The sequence below is a fragment of the Loa loa genome (genome assembly GCF_000183805.2).
Source record: "Loa loa unplaced genomic scaffold supercont3.51, whole genome shotgun sequence".
In the NCBI taxonomy this organism is placed as follows: domain Eukaryota; kingdom Metazoa; phylum Nematoda; class Chromadorea; order Rhabditida; family Onchocercidae; genus Loa; species Loa loa.
Genome location: NW_018108231.1, coordinates 76,694 through 95,028, shown reverse-complemented (window position 1 = coordinate 95,028; position 18,335 = coordinate 76,694). Strand labels below are relative to the sequence as shown.

The following is an 18,335-nucleotide window of genomic DNA, read 5'->3' as shown; positions in this document are numbered from 1 at the left end:
CCCTTTTCTCCCTTCTCCCACTTGTCATCGGTTTACAACCGCTTTTAGAAAATCGACATTATTGTCTACTGTTTTCAAATTCCATCATCAACACGATAACATTACAGGATACATGCTTCGTTAAAGCTTAAAGCTTAAGCCTTTACACTCCGTTGCCTTAGCTTCGGTCGTCATCCTTGTTTCTAGGTGGATACATTCCAGTTGCTAAACAACAACCATCACAACCAACTATCTCAACCGATCAAGCTAACCTTGGAACGCTATTTCTGTCAATGTCACTACTGACGACGGTTACCATCATCACCATCAGCGCTATCATTTCTAATATCTTAGCACCATTTCTTTTTACTGTGAATCACATTTAGGAATTATCAAAAAATGAAGAAATTGAAACAATAACTCTATAATCACCTTTCCCACTTTTTCCTTTATCTTCTTGCAATCACTCATTAGGAAATTAAAAATGGTCGAATAATTCTATGTTTAAAGCCTAAAATTGATAAAAACTCACTGTATATTTTAATAGATGATAGAAGTAGCTAGATGATATAATCATTAAAGGATTTTGTGACATTATAATGCAAAACATATTACAAAAAACATCGGAGTACCTCACAATGATTTTAAACTTAAACGATGATTTTAAACTTGAACGTTATCCATTTCATCAAATTACTATTGACTCTAACAATTACGTATTATCAAATAAAAAAAGAAATCACTTTCTCCTCATTGAAATGTGCCAATATTTTTTCAACGGTTTAAAAGAAAAAAGGAAAGTGGAAATCAGTAGTTGAAATTCCAAACCTAGTAATTGTCAACTAACACATTCGTTAAAATGTATTTATAAAAAAACGGTACCTTCCACAATAAGATAACTGTCTAATACCAGTAGTACATTTCTATTTGCTTCTTTCCAAAAAATTGATCATATCAAAATTTTTACAGGAAACATCGTATGGTCTAAAAAAAAGATTATCAGTCTGAAATGACGAACTCCGAATTCTCCCAAGCTTTTAATGGTACGTTAAATTTTCAGCTTATCATCTATTTCTTATCACCCATCTGATCTTTGTATTTTATGTCATTTCCAATATACAAGAAATCTGAACAAAAAAAAACCAAATTTAATAACAGGTCGTACAAATAGCTCACCCAAAACAATTACCTCTTCTCATGCATCATTCCTTTTTCTAATTTCACCTTATTTCCGCCCCCTCATTATCCCAGCATAAAAATAATGTCTCTTCTAAAAATAATGAAAATAATATCTCTTCTCCAACTTTTCATTTACAGCATCCACTTAGCATTATTCAACTACCGATTATGCTCAGTTTTGTTTATATTAACTTACCAAACTCGCTTCTAATAGAATTTTTTACAGCATCAAATTCTATCATTAAATTTCAATATATATATATATATATGATATCTAGATAACATATATCTAATATCTAGATAACAAAGATGTTAAACCTAACTGATAGACAGAAAGAAAAGGGAGATATCGAAGAACAGTGGGATAGGAAGTAGAGCACAAGGTTCATAGGACATTTTCTGCGTATCGACAAATTATAATGTCTTGGATGATATAAAAAGATGAGAAAAGGTTTCGGAATTTAAGACTATGTCCTGCGGTCTTGGGCTAAGCAGGAAAGGTCCCATTTTTGAACCTGATCTTTTTGCTCATCACTTGCTGTTATAATACATCTTCCCAACTGCAAGTCACCTTTACCGTAATGGTAAAATATGGTGCAACACAACTACAACACATTAGGTGCTTCGATGCATTGATATCGTAAGAACTTAGGTACGTTGATGTCACTTGTCCTACTGGATAGGCATCCATCAGGCTTAACTGTCGTGACTCGTCAGTACCACTGATATCACTTGACCGAACTACCACCGTGTCCAAGGTACCCTCTGCTTCACTTGTCAAAAAGCCAACTTCCGTTGCTGCAGCTACAGTAGTTGGTTTAAGTGTAGTTGTTGTTGTTGCGGGTACAGTTAAACTGTTACTGTTAGTGACATACGTTACTTCATCATCCAATGGTTGATGATGATGACTGGTGCTGGTGCTAGTAGTTCCTGATTGACGGAAGGTATCAACAGTGGCGCCGCTACTTGTACCAATGATTACGGTATCGTTTGATGCTGAACCTGCTACTCCTGTTGATGTCGGTGCTGCTCGGAAATCCGATACTGAAATAATCATCCCTTTCAATTGAAAATCATGACAAATTTTCGGGACATCTAAGTAGAATAACTGGTCCGATGGTAAGAAAAGTCATTCTTAATAAGAAAATCAGGCAACATTCAAACTTGTTTTTCCAGCTATAAATTTACTAAGTTCCAATTTATATGATGGTATTGGAGTAAGGTACTTTCATTAAACTATTCGAAGTGTCAGACAAAAATAAAAACAGTGCGGTAATTGCAGGCTTTTGATGTTGTTGTGTCGTTTCTTTGTTTTACAAATTGAATAGTCGCAAGATCCATCTAACTCTCTTATTTGCCCAGAAGAAATCAAGCCGGAAAAAATTTTTCCATCTATACTTTTCTTTTACAGAATGATGAATCAAAGAAATAACTTTGATATGCAAATAATTACTTACATTGTAAATATTTTAGAATACTTAAAATACAACGGTTCTTTTCATGCTAATAACTAAAGTTGGAATCTTAAAATTAAGGGACCATCACCAATAAAACGACAAATCGGCACTTTCCTCAGTTAAGACTCGAACATTTCTCGCATTTAAGCTTCTATGTTGATTAGTTTTTCCCATGAAACTCTACCGTGAAACGAAATAAATCTACCCATTCCCACTGAGTTCTGTTTTGCAATTAAGAAAATCTGTCGAATATCTCTGCTTGTATTCGTTCAGTTTTTCAAAGCATATGCTTTGAAAAGAAAAAATAAAATATTAAAGAAAAAATAAGAGAACTTTATTAGTCGTTATTGACTATTACTACTTCATTAATAAAGGGTCATTTGTGTCATTTTTTTTTGAACAAGTCAAAGATTAACCACCTAATTTATAGCTTCTACTCTATCTTCTCGCCGTTTCAAGTGAAAATTTTTCGTAGTAAATTTGTATTAAACTAAGGATTAGTACAAAATAAAAAATTAATACGATATGTAAATATCAAATGACTTGAAAAGTTGACAAGCATGCAGAGTAGAGCAAACACAATTATAGAACCACTTAATATACTAAAATATCTAATTTTTATATTGATAAATCAATATTGAATCTTCCGAACAAGTTGACTGTACGATTATCTTCTAGCAGAAAAGGAAGGAAAGGTATAAACGTATTTGTTTTTAAAACAAGTACGCTTATATCCTTCCTTTCTTTTTACCTTTTTAAAAGGTAAATTATGTGTCGGTACGATTGCAATCGATTTCCATGAATGTTATACAACCAAACTTAATTATGGCATAACATATGCAGTAAGCTAAAAGAAATATTATATGGATAAGAGAAGGTTAAGCAGGTCAAGCATTAAGCTCAAATGCAGCATAACCCATAATGATTTCAGCTGAGGATAAATTATATCATGTAAGTAAATTAAGTGATGTAAACAAAAAACTTAAAAAAATTAGTGGAGCAAAAAAGAAAAAACCAAACAAATAATTTTAAGATAAGCTCAATAGAAATTAATGATAATGGATGAATGGCATCTGTGATAAGAGGCAATAAAAACATTTGCGAAATTCCTTTCTTTTTTTTTAAATAATATTCTTGCATTATCATTAAATATCCAAAAATCAACGAGTTTTTTTAGTTGAATTGCCAATAAAGTTAAAGTAGATGGAGCAACTACAATATATGAATAAAGTAAGGGTAAGACAACAACACTGAACTATTCAAGTAAAGGACAAAATTTCAGCTCCAGTATGTAAATTAAGAATAACATAGGAGGTTACTAACTACATCTCCGGAACTAAACTTTTCCAAGTTATTCAATATCACCGGCAACTAAACCTTACCCCACTTATTTAACATCAGCGTCTGATTTTGTAGCTAATTTGTGGCAAAGACTGATAACTTAGTTCGACAATATCACGGGTTATTTAGCATCTCATTTTACCATTTCTTCATTATGATACTTTGCAATTCTACATTGCGGCTTAAACAAATTGCTATACAAAAATAAATACATCATGATATAATTCTCAATTTTGAAAAATCTCATTCTTCCTATTAAACTCCCAAATTTTACAAACCTTTAGGGTTTGTAAGTAAATATGCTTATCAGCTTCATTATTCTTTTAAAAGTAATAAATCGCATATAATGCTCACAGTGGGCAGGAAAACTGATAAAATCAGAAATAGCTTTGTTTCTAACACTAACTACATTTTCACTTATAATCCAAACAACTGAGTATACATTTTCATGTCTACGACTTGAACGGAAAAATCGTCATATGGTATTTCTAAGATGTCTGCTCATTTCAGCTTCACTAACCAATCAGATAGGATGAAGATGTTTTGGTGGCATAAACTTCCTCCACCTTCCACCTCTACCGCCCTTACTACTCTTCCGCTCTTAATTATGACTGCTGCTTTTCCCTAAATCCAGATTCAAATCATCCGTAAACATCGGACTAATTGGACAAAGCAACATAATTACTATCAACATTATATTTAGCCCTGTAAGCATATACGCTAACCATATAAAGCACATACACATACATACATACACACACACACACACACACACACACACACACACACACTAACTCATATGCAGTAATAGATACCTGAGCTAATGGGCTTCATCGGTGTCAGAGTAATCACCACGACCAAGCTAATAAACTTCCCCTATCTACCAGTCATATCAGCATCACATAAAGCACTTTAATTACTTCGTGAGCAGTCCGACACAAACATGCACATCACATAAGCACTTATATATATATATATATATATGGATATAGACATTAATATTAACTGTAGTATTAGCAATAACCATAATAAAGCATACGGAATTAGTTAGAAACCGAATACGAGCTACACTGGGACTTTATTCATCTATTTCGAATGATCTAAAATAACCTTAAACTAACAAAACGAGCAAGGAACCTTCACCACTCTCTTTCAATCATTGTTGAGCTTTTACAGATCAAAATTTTTGTTGTTACTATGACTCAGCGCCATAAGAGGGTAGATCTAATAAGTTCAAGCAGCACACACAAAAATTTTCAGCTATCAGTTCAATTCTTTTCAATAAGAACAGGTTCTAGGACTTCAACAGTTACAGACTACTGCTTCTGTACATTTTATTATTACGAAATTTCAAACGATAGTATGAAATCAATTCAAACCTACCGGAGTTCATGAACATCCTGATGATAACCTGAAACACATCTTTCAGAAATCATTTCCAAAAAATCATGGCGGAGAAATCGCATCATACTTTCACTTATTGTATCTCAGTCATCCTCTATTTTGATCCTTTTCTTCCAATTTGTGCCAGTTTTTAAATGAAAGAGTAGGAAATGTGATTTTTGAAAACGATGAAAAATGGTCCAGAATCTTCCAACTATTTATAAAATTTCCGCTTTCAGGACATAAAAATATCGTACTTACCAACTACAATATCATCGGAGAAACAGCAATCATAAGTTGTAATCAAAAGACTGAGAGATGATCTAGATGATAATAAGGCTAAAAAGACCTTTACAGAGAGTAGTAGCATTTAATAATGAATGCGAGCTTTAAGTAGACAACAGTGAAAAAAACCATTTAGAAATAAAACTGAAGCTATCTTAATAAGGTATTTCAAGCTTAAGCTCTAAATAACACGATTCAATAAATTATTCTATCGCTTATAATTGAAGATAAATTGAATGATAGGAACATACTAAGCATCAGGCACACAGCAACAGACAAATGAATAAGTAAAAGTAAAAAAAAAAACGAAATCCAAAAGGAAAAAAAAACCAAAAGAAAAACAAAACAATTTCTGTTGTTAGTTCACTCAAAACTGGAAGAAATCTCACATATAAACTATAAGGAAGATGAAGATGTTCTACCGCTGCATTATCTTTGTTAGTCAAACTTTAGATGAACAGTAGGCTAGCATGATCAGTGGATATACTCTCAAGCTATAGCCTTTAAGCATTAACCAATGGTACACGATGTTAGCAGTTGCAGTGATTGTGAACGAACAAATGAATGAATGAAAACATTACGAAATCAATTTAAGCCAAGGCAAACAAGCAAGCAGTATATTGGCCAAGACACAGAAATATATATATGAAGAAAAAGGGAAAGAGCGATGAAGAGGAGATATTAGCAGGATACTTCCGAATAGCAGAAACATTAAGACATATCCATCTCATCGTCTACGGTATATCTGAAAGCCTATACATGCTTGGATGACATTTACCCTTTTTCTGTCTTCCTCACTTTTTCACTCTTTTCATCAATCTTTTTCACTTCTCCCTTACCTGAAATGATATCATATGTGATATCAATATTAATTAACAACATATGACCAATTCACAAATCGATTTATTCCAATTCCATAATTTAATGTAACCATTGCCGCACTACCATCTAATAATCAAACCAAATAACCAAAAGCCTACAATCTTTTTTACTTGAAGTTATAGGAAATATACATCTTGTCCGGGAATGTACAAGTAAACACCGATAGAAATTTCACCTCATATTTCAAATAAAATTCCCGAATAGGATTTAAACCTTATTTCCACTATTTACCACTGCATATTACATTATCTTCTGAATGAACTGGGGAAAAAAGATTTCGTGATTATATAATAATAATTACCTTCTTCAATGCATATAATTGAAAATGCTTATTTCAATAATTAGATAAAAAAAATGCTAAGGAAAAAAGGCATAATCAGTTGTTTTTTTCATAGAGAAAAAAAAGGGAAAGTATGAAAAAGTGCAACTTTCTATCATTTTATTTTATGTCTATGAGAAAAATTAAGATATTTGCAAGACTAGATTTTTTTTCTCTATTTCACTGTATGTAGAGTGAGGAGAACAAGGATTAAACGTTCTGTAGTTTTTCTGACTCTAAGCCTTCTTCACAATTACGCCATATTTTGATGACGTCAAAATTTCCGCCAAAGATGAGGAACAGTTATTTTCTCATAGCTTGAGCTCACTAATTTACTTAGCTCTCGAAGTCAGTGAAGCGACTGTATAATGTATAACCTTTTTCACGGTTCATCAATTTTAAAAAAGTATTATCTTCCTTACAGTTCATTAATTTTAAATCATATATTATTCGTTTTTTGCATTATGTTGTTCAACTTTTTAAACTTTACAAATTACTTTTGCAGTGACGTACAAGGTGGAAATACAGCTCAGTCAAAAAATTTTTCGTGAAAGTGATCAGTGAAGATAAGAAGGTAAAATATTTGGCGCTAAGTGTCAAGAATAAACATTGGTGTTATTGGAGCTTTTCGAATCTATTTAATCCCTAGGTTTAATCTGCCTAGTAAAAATGGAAATGTGATAGATTTTAACTTATTATTGGTACTGCAGTTGAATGATGAAGAAAATTCAGCTGCAATGTTCTTTTTCTAAGTTTAATAAACTTCTCTTAGAAATCTAAATTTTCTGCTATTTATCTGAAAAAATACGGTATCTTTACAAAGAATTAAACTATTTCTAACTTAGAGTAGGATTCAATTGGTGATAGCAATATTGGTGCAGCTGCATGACGGACACTGTCCCAACAGTATCAACATCCGGGGAAAGTCCATATTATCAACAATTCAAATTTTAATCCATTCATTCAGATGAAATTATGTTTCAAACTTCAATCACTTATTTCAGGAAGAAAGTGTAGTTTCTGCAGAAATAAGTCTAGAATACTTACAACATGGGAACCGAGTTGTATGAAATGGCGGCAACCCAAACAGAGAACGCTGGTAGAAATTCATTCGCAAAGATTTGAAGCCAGAAGTAGTAAGTGTAGTGATGCTGAAGACAATGATGGACAATCAAAATCAAGGCCCGACTTTTCGGATCGAAAAGAAATTGAGGAAATGGAAATGACAAATGAAACGAAAGGACTAATAACAATCATCCCGATGCTAGTCTTCCCTCTTTTCTACCTTTTTTCTTTGTTTGAAATATTTGGGAAATTGTCCAGAGATAAAGCATTTTCTTTATAAAATAGGCCTAACGAGGTGGATCTTATTTTGAATGCGGGATATCAGGTATTATATATCATACTAAATGGTCATAACAAAGCCTCAAAGGCCAATCTACTTTCTCTTCTTCCTTTCCTTCTTCATTTAATTCGTTTTAAGGTAAAGCTATACCACTTAATACCCTATTTTTTTTTTTTAATATCAATCATCCTCATTTCTAAAGGCACACGTCTTTGAAAATTACGATAACCCAGATTTTGGGGAAAAAAAAAGAATCGGTTACTTTCTGAATAGGTTAATTTCCATATCCAATCGGAACAAAGTTCACATTGAGAGCTGACGGGAACAAGTAAATTATTGCTTCAAATCCCGCTTATTCTTTGGTATATCATAAAGCAAGTATGGAATATTTACTGCTTGATATTATAAAGATGTTTAACTTCAATTAGTTGCATGTACATATGTGAATACAGTACTGATCAAGGGATTCACTAATCTTCTTAAACTTACTATGTCTCTAATGTGAATTCAAAGGGAAAAAAAAACTCTTAAAAAAAATCTAATGCATGCAATAATAATTCATGAGACGACTGACCACTGACCAGCTGTAGATAAATTGCCGATCGGTGAATATTTGCAAAGAGTGTTCCCAAATTTTGGAAAACACTAAAGGTAACTAGAAGATGTATAACACTTTTCACGGGTTCATGCATTTTTTTTTTAACTAATAGTTGGTTAATTTCATTAACTGCTCATCTCACACCTCTCCATAATAAAGTAAATCATCTTCAAAAGTTCTTACGCTGTGAACTTTGCAATGCGATATGAGACTTTGTATCTCAAATCGTACCATTGTTAATAAAGCAGCAATTTAATATGACTTAATGATAATTCTAATAAAATTTTCACTGAATTGCTTTTCTAATTTCATCACTGCTCACAAAATAGTGAATGTTTTTTAAAAGAAATATGAAATAACATGCAAATATCATATTTCCCGTAGTCAACAGTGAAGATCTATAAATAATCTGGATAAGAAAATAAGAGTTTTATTATGAATTCCCAGCTTTCAATTTTAATTAAATATAAAAACGTCATGATTTTTCGTAAATTGAATTCGCGGATGAACAACCGTACATGAGAATACAAGTAAATATATATATATATATATGAACATATGTTGTTATTGTGTTACTGGAAATAGGATCCGCGAATAAAGAAAAAATACGAGATAAAATAGGATTGGCTTTTCGAGCTGCTTATTTTGATGATTAACTTCCAATTATAATTTATATTTATACATATAAATTTGCAACATGCACCTGCTCCTTTCGATTCATCTCTCATGGACTACCCCTCCTCTAAAAACTCGTGATTGATGGTCCCGCGCCTGAATGTCGCCACTTCTTTTCTTTTCTAAGCAACAGTGCTTCTTCATACTATCTTATATTTGAATTTTGTTTCTATTTTTCTTACTTTCAATTAATAATTATCGAAAACAAATATATCTCTATTTCTGCACTAAATAAATAATGAGGACTCGAACTATCAGTACAACCTCTCACCGCTTTCAAGGCTTTTGAAATATATTTCGTGAGGATTATTAGGGTACTATTATTACCAATTTTGGCTTACTTAGCTTTCATTTGATATGGGAATAATCTTCAATTTATCATTGTCTAAAACTGGTCTTTATAGCTACTATAACCACTCAATCGCATTTTTTTAATATTAGAAAAATTTTAATATTATTTTTAATATTAGAAATTATTTTTAATACTAGAAAAAAAATATTTTAATATTAGAAAAGTATTTTTAATATTAGAAAAATTACAAATTATAAAGACAGTTAGTATTCGTATTAAAAAAAGTAATGATTTAATGAATTTTAGTTTGCGCTTCCGACGCATAATGGATCTACTTATCCCGTAATCTATAAAAATAATACTCGAAAGAACAGAAATATATAAAAATAAAAAAGGAAAATAATAGAAATTTACCATTAACTATCGGTTGCTGAGTGAGGATGAAATGCTGTACCGTTTCACCACCATTACGGCTAATAATCAACTTTGGTGATCGTTGCAAAAATATCACTTGTGCCTTTTTCTAAATTAAAAGAGTTAATTCTAAATTTCGATAAAAATCACAATTCTCTGCTTTCCGATATTTTTTCCCGTTTCAAATACCAAAATTTATTTCATTTTAAGTCTCAAACTTGCCTTGGTGATTTCACTATTCTATGAATTGAATCCTGATAAGTTATTCCTAATAGTTGTTATGAATTATGATAATCCAATGATCCACTTTTTTTTCTGACTTCCTTTATTTGAAAGTTCAAGGAAACCACCTGTGCTATGATAATTACAGGGGAAATTCCGAAAGTTCAAGAAAAAGTATATTTCATTGCTTCATCAGAAAACTCGATCATCCGATTGTTACTTTCTTTTTTTCCAATTCGTCAGGAAAAAAAAAGTGCCGTGCGGGATAAAGATAAGCGTTTCAGCTCAGAAAAGAGACCTGAATAGCTACAGCTAATCCAGTTTATTTTTTATCAACAAAAGTAGAGTAGGAAAGAGTGGACATCAGAAAACATTCTGCACGAATCGAACTTTTGTCAAATTTTATCAAATTGTTCTGTCAAATCAGCTATTGCATAAGACAGTATTAAGGCGATCCAAACTTTTGATATCCTGTACTTGTTCAGAAGCGCTATAATTTCTAATGCAAAAGCAACTCCTATAATCCTTATACGATTTTTAGGAGATATTCATTGTTTAATGATATGAGCAATCTTTATGCCTTATTCATTACTTTAACCTATTTTATTTATAGAATCTATTACAAATTATTTTTATAAAAATTCATCCTATTCACTAGTTAATTTTACAAGGAATTCATACATATCCTAATATTATTATTTACAAAAATATAACTGTAAGACGAGTAAACGGATTAAACAAATGTGGACATTAATGAACAATAAGGTGGAAGTGCTGTTGCTTAATTTGAATTCCATTACGAACTTTCGGTTACTCGACTACAATCAAGTTAAATTATTAGACTGCAATTCTTTTATTTTAGTTCCATAAATCCAATTATTAGAAAGTAATACTGCCAACTTAAGCCTAGAACGCAACTGATCTTTCTTCATTAACTATTAAAGAGCTTTAATTATAATCTAAACAACAAAGATGAAGAAAGCAAGATATCTAAACACTTTCTCTCACATCATGCTACAATACTGGACTTGCTAAACACCACTTGTTTATTGTGATAGCTATTGGGATTACAACTGTTTAATCAACTATTTAACTATAAAGTTCGATCACAATTCGATTTTGTACTGGACTTCTCGCAATTATAAAAATTCAATTATCAAGCTAGTTCCAAGTATTTGGTGGCATTCTGAATCTTTTAAACTGAAGGATTTTTGAAAAACCAAATATGATTTACGACAAAAGGTGAAAGTAAGTGTAAGAAATAAATTACAGGTTGCGGTGATGTTGCCGGCTCGGTGCTGCCTGATGTCGAAGGTATAGTAGTCATCGACGCCGACACACTTTTGCTGGGCATATTGGGTCACTCTGTGTTAGAATGACAAAACAATCTGAAAAATGTTTAAAAGTAATAATAATATGGAAATATATTCATCCCCTTAACAGTGAATTTAGAGAGTGGAGTCAAGAGTTGGTAGAAATAAATGAAGAAACAATGGAATGGGCATAAGTAAAGCTCGGAAATATATCTTATCTGCTCATTTCATTAATCAACCATCTTTCTCATTGCAGTATCATCAAGACATGTAAGAGTCAAACGCCAAATCTTGTAATGCAAAAATGATCGAAAATCACTGCAGACCTGTGTTAGATCAAATACAGTAGAAGTTCTCGATAATCTTATTATACATACTCTTGACATATTTATGATATTTCCACAGTTATTATGAGCGCCTATTACGAATAAGTGCTTGTATACAGATATAGAAGGAATGCGTGAAAATAAATTGTAATTCTTCTTTTTCCATTCCCTCCCTTTCTTTTGCAAAGAAAATAGAACACGTAAACAATAACAAGTGCTGAATTACATGCAGCTGAAAATGCACAAACAAGAAATTAAAAACATTATGTGAAATTACGAGTAAGCAAAGAAAAACAGAGAAACAATTTCTTGAGCATTCTAAAACTAACTGAACTTCCGAATAGTTGCCTTAAAACTGAGCTTTATAAGTTACAATAAATCATGTTACGCAAATTCCATTAGGGGTTATGCAAGCTTCATTCCATATTGCGCGAATACTATTTTATGCCAAGCAAATTTTATCCAGTGCATTCAAGACATGCGCAGAAAAACCTCAAATACTTTTTCAAAAACTGATTTAGTTTCAGCCTTTCCCTTCCTTTGGCTATCCACAATTAGCGAGGCTTGGAAATTATTGGGCTTTTATTGTTTATATCAACTTACTTATTTTTAAGCTAAGTGAGTCACAAAGAGGCATTCAGATCCGATAAATCCGAGCCTTCGAATTTCTAAAGAGTGTTTCAGCCCATCCTCCATTACCTGCAACTTTTGTAGGATTGAAGAAAGATGTAAATCCTAAACTTTGATATTACGAATATATAACCCTGATAAATAATTAATGATTAAATATAAGAGGTGATCGAAATAACAAATTTGAAAGAATTTGATATTTTTCTAAACTAATATCAAACACTAAAAAGTCTCGAATGTTAAAGTCAGATCGTTCAGCATATAACCAATTGGTCTTGCATATGCAGCAATAAAATAATACAAAGGAGAAATATTATGTCGGGATTTTTCTCTTTTAACGTTATTTCAATAATAAGCTCATCACTTGGTTTTTTTTTCTTTTTTTTGCAATATTTTATATTTTCTGAATCTGCTAGTCTGACCTTACAATTTCTTCGTTCTTTTTTCTCTGCTTTTCAGATAAAATGTATAAATGTCATTGCTGCAACCGATGGCAACAAACATATTACTTGCCAATAAATTAAATAATATATGGTCATAGAAACGGTAACGAAGGCGAAAAGCAGTGACTTGAAATAATACATGTATACATATATATATATATATGTATATATATATATACATGTATATATATATACATGTATATATATATATATAACATATATATGTACATGTATATATATATATATATATGTATATATATGTATATATGTATATGCATACATATATAAACAGGTATATACACACAAGCATACACATGTGCAGCATAATCTCTATGGATTCATTGAAAAGCTTTGGTTAGCAATCGCTGCTGTTTCATTGGATAACAAAAAGCAGTACCTTGAAAAGCCTTAAATGGTTCGTTGCCTGGAGCAACCAGCTGATAGCCGTGTTTCATGGTACTCTTCCATCCACAACCAAGTTGAAATTGAAAAGAAAAAAAGAAGTAAGTCTATTTTCTCCTCTCTTTACCTTTTTTTGTTATATTTCACTTGACAGTAGCTTTATTGGCACGGCAGCAAAAGAATCCTTTACTTCATCCAGTCGAAAAAGAGGACAATTACCTTAACTTCCTACCATCCTTTTTTTTCTAAACAATTTAAGAAAAGAAATGAATTAGAATTAGGGAATTCTAAACTGGCACGCAAAGATATAGACACTTTCGAAAGGCCTATCTGTGATCTGGTAACGGAAGATTTACTTACGTGTCCATAGGTTAATATGTGAATGTACACGAGCGGCTGATATAGTATAAGATATATGGATTCAATGTGAAACGTATAGATGCTACGCAAATTAAATAGATGATAGTAACACATTTATGGAGTATATCTCTACCAAATATTACAGTAACATGGAAAAGGAAAAAAAAGAAATTTATGGACAAAAAGAGAGCTTACCCAAAGTGGCATTGTAATCCATTCAATGCATATATCTTTGTAATATATTAGTAAATATGTGATAAAATCCGATATTGTTCTAGCTGTCATAAATAGCTGAAAATTGAAACTAAAAATTTAGTTTTAAAATGTCTCCAAAGTAAAAATAGAACAGAAATGCAGAACAAAAATCACGAAATATCTATTTTACACTATAGCTGTTGCTGTTTCTGCTCTTTCAACGTAATTTTTCGAATACTCATTTGTCACATTCAGCGCTTAATTTCAGTAATTTTAATCCGAATGTCAACTAGGTAACAACTTTTTACGTAAATGTCCAGAACATTTACTTGCGTGATTTTCCGTACAAACGTTTAGGATATTCACTAATCGATAATATACATTCAGGTCCAGTATATCCGTATAGGATGTTTGACCTGTGACCTGTGAAATCATAAAATCATCAAATAACAAAAATCAATAACTCCACAAACCTCACAAACCGTCTCAAAACCAAAAGGAATTCCCTTTCCATCAAATTTCTTGCTTCAAAAAAGTTACAGGCCAAACACTCAGAGCCGCAACTTGGCCCGTTAAATTCATACAAGCGGGATTTTGAATTTTTTTTTTTATAAAGATCGATTACCTCTCTGTGGATCGATGGATGGATGTTCATATCATTGAGATGACAGAAGACGATTAGTTTATTCAGGTTGTCATTCTTCCTGGATAAACTTCTGGCCACTGAAAAGTGTTGTCGTTGTTTGGAAGTTTGAAAAAATAAGCTTTCAAGAACTTTGCTGATTTCGAAAAATTTCAGAAATCAATTTTAATTTTTTGAATGTTTAAACCACTTAAATTTTAAAATCGAACTCTTCAATTTCAGGCATAAAAAAGTTAAAGATCCAATCAACTTCAGTTCAACAAATTGTAAATTGCTTTGAATTTTAAAATTGTAAAAAAAAAAGCTTCACTTTTCATTTAAGATTTACAAAACATTTTGTAATAACATGCTGTTTAAATTACGAGAATTTTTATACCAATCTTCTAATTGGCCTCAGGAAAAAACGAAAATGATTTTAATTTTAGGAAAGGTGGAATTCAATTAATTCGAACTGTGAATTTTAGTAATTACAAATTTTCAATTTAGTACAATCTAGATCATAAAGGGTTCCCACATATAAATTCTATCATACTTAGGATGAAATATAGAATACTGTGGAAATCGATTGAAATGGATTAAATGAACAAAAGATAAATGAAGGATAATATTTCGTCAACTTTGTTTCATTTTCTGAATTTTATATATGGATATTTCAAAATCATTCATCATGTATTAGCTAATATAAATGTATGGTGCATTATGATTAATCAAATTTACGCTTCAAACGTTTTAAAATAGCACGAAAATTTCATTTATTTATATTTAAACAAATTATCAATGAATTAATCACAGTTTGACAAATAATGATTATATAACGCATTTATGCAGGCGTTTTCGATACAAATTTTCAAAGGAATGTAAAATTAAAATTTTAATTTTAAATAAAAATTTCGTCTTCAACTACAATCATTTAGAATATCAATTAATAGCGCTATGAATGAGAGCATCTTGTTGTTCATTTATGCTGAAAAATGCGACAAAACTTTTTAAATAATCAATGGATGTTTATGAAGTTGAATTGACCATAAATTGTTGATGTCAAAATGATTAAGGCTAAATTAAATGCTTGAATAAAATATGAAATTTAGAAAAAAATTTTCGAATTGAATTTTATTTCTGATTAAAGTATACCAAAATTTAAATTTACAATGATGCTTATCACAATTTGTTCAATAATTTAGATAATAACCCTATTGTAAATATGGAAATTATCTTCAACAGATCGTATCAACAGGAAAATGATATCATTTTATAATTTAGATGTAAAGCAAATCATTGTTAAATTAATTTCAGAAAAATTTCAATGAAATTAACATACAGTTCAGATTTATCATCAACTAAGCATTGAATTCGTCTTCGAACTCGAGCAACTTTCTCGAAATCCTTTTTATAACAAAGTGGACAATGCCTCTGTCTTAGCAAACTAAAAAAAAAAATAATCAAATTGTAACTGATATAACTATCCAATAGGATTTTTTTTTCTTTTCTCCATCTCATCTTAATTAACCTTTTTAAAGATAGGCTTTTTCTTCTCTAAGCCAGTTTTCTTCACTACCATTTCATCCTTTGTGATGAAGAAATATTCGCATAGATCTTTAAAATTTAGCGAATTTAAAAAGTAGCAAACATTATTAGCATCAAAAAAAAAAAAAAAAAAAGGAAAGTTTGCTAACAATAGACAACAAAATCCAATGCAACAGTAAAGTGAACCACCGATGCAAATTAAAAAGCCAAGTTTGGTGAATCGCATTTGCACCACCTAAATATTATTTATTGCTGAACTATATTTTAGCCTTAATGTTATAGCTAACCTTATTGTATTATTATCATTTAACTAACAAATACTATTGCTATTATTTTAAGACAATAAGAAAGATAGAATCAATAAGGAAGAAAAGTTGAAAAATTGAACGACAAATACATATGCCATGTAAGTTTTTTTTCCTTTTTATTTACAAATTTTTTCTTTTTTTTTGTTTACAATTGAAAAAGAATAGAATAGAAAGTACTTTTTCGCCACATTTTCGACATACTTTTGGTTCTTTTGTGCGAAAAAAAAGCCAACAAATGCAACACATTTTTTGTTTACACAACCACAAACCTTTTTGTTGACAATACAAAAATGACAAATGACAATTTTAGCCTATTGCAAGTAATATTTATTACTCTTAAGAGTAATATTTTACTATTTTAGAGTAATATTTCAGTACATACTTCATACATTTTTCAATTATATCACAATTGTTGCTAATAGATAAGCAAAAATGAGTAAAAAATAGCATAATTAAATTTAAACATTTCAGCATAATATCATTTCATCTTATTTTTGTTACTATTTAACAAATAACATATTTTAAAATTTCACATAAATGGTTACGTATCACACCTCAATTAGAAAATTTCATGTAATTAATTACGTATCACACCTCAATTAGAAAATTTCATGTAATTAATTACGTATCACACGTCAGTTGGACGTCTTATATCGATGATTTGACTAAGATTTCTCAATTTTTCAAATGCTTTTACTCCTTCCAGTAATTTATTTATGTTCGAATAATGCAATACACAAATTGCGCTATTGTCCACCTATCCGTATATTTGTCAACGACTTAACTGTCATAAGATTTGCTGCAAATTAATTAGAGCAAGTTAATTAGCTGAAAATTTTTATTTTATTTTCTTTAATTTTTTAATTTTTATTAATTAATTAAATCGCAACATAAAGTGCTACTAATAAGTGTACTAATGGAAATTACAATTTATCTGTTACTTTAATTTTAACACTTCACAAATTATTTGTGAAATGTAAATGTATACCGTAATTAGTTGCAGGAAATCTTGAAACATTCAGCAAATCAATTAAAAAGCAAATACGATCAATAAACTCTAAATGAGTTAAAGTTAAATTTCATAGAAATTATTCTCAATTTCTATCTTGCAGTACAATGCATAATTTTTAACATATTATTTTTATAAAATTCAAATTTTTTGAATAAATAAAATGAGAAATATGAAGTGATTGATATTTAAAAGTTCCAAAAGAAAATCTTTCAATCTTGTTTTGTACTTTTTTTAATTTCACATACATATGAGTAAATACTAGTATTAGATTATATTCTTACCTCAATTAAGGTACCATGGTATTACTATTTCTTTTTATGTGTCACTTTTTGTAATTTTGATCCAAACTTATATTCTTTCCAGTTCTCATATCAAAAATGTAAATAAATATGATTTATTCCTAAATTTTAAATCATACCATTTTCTTTTCTTATCAAAATTAATCACTTATCTAGTTTAACATATACATCCTTATCTACAATTAACTACGCATCAATAAATCTACGCTGATAATACTACGCTAGTATTTGATTACTAATATTAAGAATTTCAACTTATTAATGATATACATTTTACTGAAATTTGAATTTCAAAATTTTACCAACACATTCTTTGTAGCTTTAGTATATTTAAAATGCACTGATAATATGCTAATCGTCAGTTCATCCATGAAAAATTGATTTTCACTTCTAAAAACCTTTTCAAAATCTGTTAAAATAAAGTAAAACAATACTCTTCTCGGAACATTAATTAATTATTTGTTTAGTGCTTGGAAAAAAAAAAAAAGGTTTATCGCATCCCATTTACC

General features: G+C 30.4%; 3 protein-coding genes across 3 annotated transcripts in view; all 3 read right to left on the bottom strand.

Annotated features, from left to right (window-relative positions):
* The window catches only part of LOAG_17230 (transcription factor RFX3), a 26,470-nt gene extending 12,580 nt beyond the window's left edge, over positions 1 to 13,890 (bottom strand). The window contains exons 1-5 of the mRNA XM_020449891.1: positions 13,481 to 13,890; positions 12,614 to 12,709; positions 11,642 to 11,759; positions 10,150 to 10,258; positions 2,034 to 2,202 (exon numbers count right to left, since the gene is read on the bottom strand). Coding sequence (XP_020306520.1) covers positions 2,034 to 2,202; positions 10,150 to 10,258; positions 11,642 to 11,725 — 362 coding nt within the window. The 5' untranslated portion in view covers positions 11,726 to 11,759; positions 12,614 to 12,709; positions 13,481 to 13,890. The remainder of the gene's footprint in view (positions 1 to 2,033; positions 2,203 to 10,149; positions 10,259 to 11,641; positions 11,760 to 12,613; positions 12,710 to 13,480) is intronic.
* Positions 13,064 to 13,408, bottom strand: LOAG_17231 (hypothetical protein; the record flags this gene model as incomplete). Its single annotated transcript, XM_003141699.2, has 1 exon — positions 13,064 to 13,408. One exon carries the CDS (start codon positions 13,406 to 13,408, stop codon positions 13,064 to 13,066), a length of 345 nt encoding a protein of 114 aa, XP_003141747.1.
* Positions 13,701 to 18,216, bottom strand: LOAG_06162 (hypothetical protein; the record flags this gene model as incomplete). Its single annotated transcript, XM_003141698.1, has 8 exons — positions 13,701 to 13,730; positions 13,846 to 13,881; positions 14,041 to 14,136; positions 14,233 to 14,297; positions 14,370 to 14,463; positions 15,998 to 16,106; positions 16,357 to 16,442; positions 18,129 to 18,216. Coding segments are annotated over 8 exons (604 nt in total), but the record flags the coding sequence as incomplete, so codon positions are not given.
* Positions 18,217 to 18,335: the final 119 nt, after the last annotated feature.